Here is a 3,473-nt window from a genome sequence, read left to right on the forward strand (position 1 = left end):
ATATTTGAAAGACATTACAAATAAAGATATCTGAAAAACATCTTATCATTTTAAGATGTTTTCTAGGCGTTAAAAAAATAGATATGTGACAATACGCACACAATAATTTAATGCATGAATATTAGGCAGCGCTCATGTACGCGCCTTTTCTTTATGTCAAGTACTTCGTGCATATTCCTCCCGCTTGATGCTACTCATTGGCGGCAACCGGCAACCGGCTATTGTTTTTCGAGAACGTTTTTATTCTGTGCTTTGCGTAATACAATTTACAGTTTGTTTGTTGGTAAGTATCTAATACAAGTTTATTATCTTTATATTGACATATTTTTCTCTCGTACTTGAGCACAAATGTTGAAATATTTAATAATTAGAAATATTTGTAATAGTGTGTTTGTATATAAAGTATGCTTTATTCACATAACCTCTCTGTTTGCTATATTTGGGTTATGTTCCAAAACATCCTTTTCAAGGAAAATTTTACTACTATTATCTATAATGCGATGCACATTTAGTATTTCATAATTAGAAATATTTGTAATAGTGTTATTTTATAAGATACTTAATTCACATAATTTCTGTTTATTATCTGGGTTACGTTCCAAAACATATCCTCTTCCAAGAAAATTTTACTTAAAAAATTAGTGCACGTTATGTGTATTATAGATTTTCAGTAGAATTTTCCTCGAAGAGGACGTTTTGGAATATGTAACTCTGCAAATGCAAAATAGCTACATTTATTTTAATTTTTAACGTATATACTTGTTCTCAAATTTATGTCTTCAATAATTTCAATAATTTCAATAATCCAAAATAAATTCAAAGTAATTAATATTTTTAAGAATGTATCATTTATTATTATTAAAAAAATATTTTTTAAATATCAAATTTTTTATATTGATTGATTTATATTAAAATTTGTAGGTTTAATGACATTTTTACTGTCTAGAAAATGTCATTCATTGGAATTGAATTTACAGATGATAGTGGTGGCGGCCTTGCACTTGTAAGCAAACAGTGGTTAACACCACGTAAACAAGAGGTGTTTTGGCCGCCTTATAAATTTCAATCTCAATATAATAAGGCTATTAAAAAAGGCGTAGTCCCAGAGGAAGATGGTTCTTGGAAAATTTTTAAAATTAAACGCTGTTTTTTTGAAACTGGTAAAGTGTAAATTACAAAATTTTCTATAAATATTTATCTTTATGTATATATAATTGTATTGTAGATGATTATAGCAAAGCACAAAGGCAAATCAAACAAGCACAGATAACGTCTGATTGTCAAAGTGAAGTTGAGGAGGTTTTGCCATTAAAGAGAACAATCCATAAACCGAAAAAATTAATATACAGCAGCAGTGATGATGAGGACGAGGTTTTATCTGAGAAGCATAAACTTCCACCACCACCAAAGATTGTCAGATTAAATAACAAGGCAAATAATGATGAAGCATCATCTTCATCATCACGTAAGTGATCCCTATAAGACACAATATTCCTAAAATATTGTATAAATATTATTAACAGTTAATAATATTTATACAATATCCTAAGAATATTGTGTGCTTATAGGGATATATCAATTAGTTATGGTCATTATATATCAATATAATAATATTAACATTTTGGTTAACTATAGAAATAGAGAAAGATTTATAATTATATGTATATTTAAGAATTGCTTTTCTTGATTTCAACATTACGAAATATACAGATCTATTCCTTTGTTTATTTATAGTTTTAACACTAATTGAAAAAGATAAAAATCGAGCTCAAGTAAAGACAGAAACAGTAATATTTTACAAGTTACTCACAGTAGATAAATAAACAATAAATGAACTCTATATCATTTAAAAACAAATATTAACATTTTTTACATATATTTTTTAGAAACGTCAAAAAGTATCCAACAAAGTGCAGCATCTGATACACTGAATTCTTTTAATGGTGATCCTCAAACATCGTACAGTAGTCCATCTCATTCAACAAATATATTTAGATCATTTTCGAATAGTACTCCAACTATATCAACTGTAATTGAAAATAGTTTTCAAGATAGTATCCACAATGACGGTACAGGTAAAACTTAAATTTGTTAAAAACTTTGAAATTTAATAATTATATTATTATTATATTATTGTCTTATATATTTTTTTCAGTTACCAAAAAAATATTTTCCTTCCTTATTCATATTAAGGAACAAAATAACAAAATATTAGCATTATTTAATGATAAACAAATCGCTCCAAATATTTCAGCTCAATTAACTTTAGAAGATTTGCCAGTAAATTTACCTGTATCGACTCAAGCGGAGTTGGATAGTTTTGAAAATTATTTAAAAAGTAATCAAAATAATTTATCTTCCATGGTAAATATTTGTTATTATGTAAATCAATAACTTTTTCTGTTACTATGTGATTTCTGTTACTATGTGTTAATACAAGTTTTAATATTACAGTGTTCATATTTAGCCACATTGGGTGGAAGAGATTTTACATCCAAAACTAACAGGATTTTAAAATATCTTTTAAGAGATGAGGTAGCTTCTAATTACAGTTTTTACGGTAAACGAATGAACAAAAGTCCCTTTTCTTCTTTAACTTGCTGCAGTGCTGTAGTTAGTAAGTATTTCTTTTTATCAAATTTAAAAAAGTTTATTATACAATTGTTATTATACGTTCACTATCCATATAAATTTTATTATGAGCAATGTTAGCTAAAACATATCCAATAAGGTTGTTCTAATGTTATTAAAATTTTATGAATATGCAGTTGCATTAGTCGCTTATCATTTACATTTATATTACATTTCTGAGCTGTTAAATATATAGATAACTAAATAAAACAACTACATGTTTATTAATAACATTAATAACAATTAAAAACATTGACACAGTAATAGATCTTTAGCTAATATCAATTATGACAGTATATTATGAAATTTTCTTTGAATTTTGGTCTCAAAAAATACTCTCTGTATTGCTCATTTCATGTATTAAACTTTTGTTTTTATAGAATCGGTAAAATCAACATCATCTCAGACAGAAAAAGATATTGAAGATGTGATTAAGGTATGGCTTAAACACGCACCTCAGCGTATAAAAAATCGTAATAAAAATAAAGCTCCTGAACATAATAATAATAAAAAATAATAAATTGGTTTTTATAAAGATTAGGTTGTGATCCGTTTTGAGATAGAGTTTTTTGTTTCAAGTTTCTTAGAATTTATTTGTTTTATTCGGTACTTATATTTTAAGTTTTTGTCTACAGAAACATTTATTTTATTGTTTTATTTTAATTTTTATATTTGCGTTAAATTTAATACTATTCCTTGAAATATATTCATTAAAATATATTTAGCTTTGCTTTTTTAGATATCAGATAAGTAAAAGATAAGTATATTAATTTATTTTTATACAAAAATGTTTTCAAATAAAAAAATCAAACATAAAAAAACAAAATTAAAACATAATGTAG

General features: G+C 25.5%; 1 protein-coding gene across 1 annotated transcript; it reads left to right on the forward strand.

Moving 5' to 3' along the window:
- The first annotated feature begins 949 nt into the window (after window positions 1–949).
- On the forward strand, window positions 950–2,467 carry LOC112639713. The gene is made up of 5 exons (XM_025414589.1): window positions 950–1,160; window positions 1,226–1,465; window positions 1,887–2,075; window positions 2,255–2,309; window positions 2,455–2,467. Exons 1-5 carry the CDS (start codon window positions 950–952, stop codon window positions 2,465–2,467), a joined length of 708 nt encoding a protein of 235 aa, XP_025270374.1.
- The last annotated feature ends 1,006 nt before the right edge of the window (window positions 2,468–3,473 follow it).

Source organism: Camponotus floridanus, unplaced genomic scaffold (assembly GCF_003227725.1).
Source record: "Camponotus floridanus strain SB8 unplaced genomic scaffold, Cflo_v7.5 scaffold84, whole genome shotgun sequence".
NCBI lineage: Eukaryota > Metazoa > Arthropoda > Insecta > Hymenoptera > Formicidae > Camponotus > Camponotus floridanus.

Bases quoted from the DNA above. Each gene is read 5' to 3' on its own strand.
- LOC112639713 (XM_025414589.1), top strand. From the start codon at position 950: ATGTCATTCATTGGAATTGAATTTACAGATGATAGTGGTGGCGGCCTT. The intron at 1,466-1,886 runs GTAAGTGATCCC...TATATTTTTTAG, and splicing joins AGCATCATCTTCATCATCAC to AAACGTCAAAAAGTATCCAA. The intron at 2,076-2,254 runs GTAAAACTTAAA...CAAATATTTCAG, and splicing joins TATCCACAATGACGGTACAG to CTCAATTAACTTTAGAAGAT.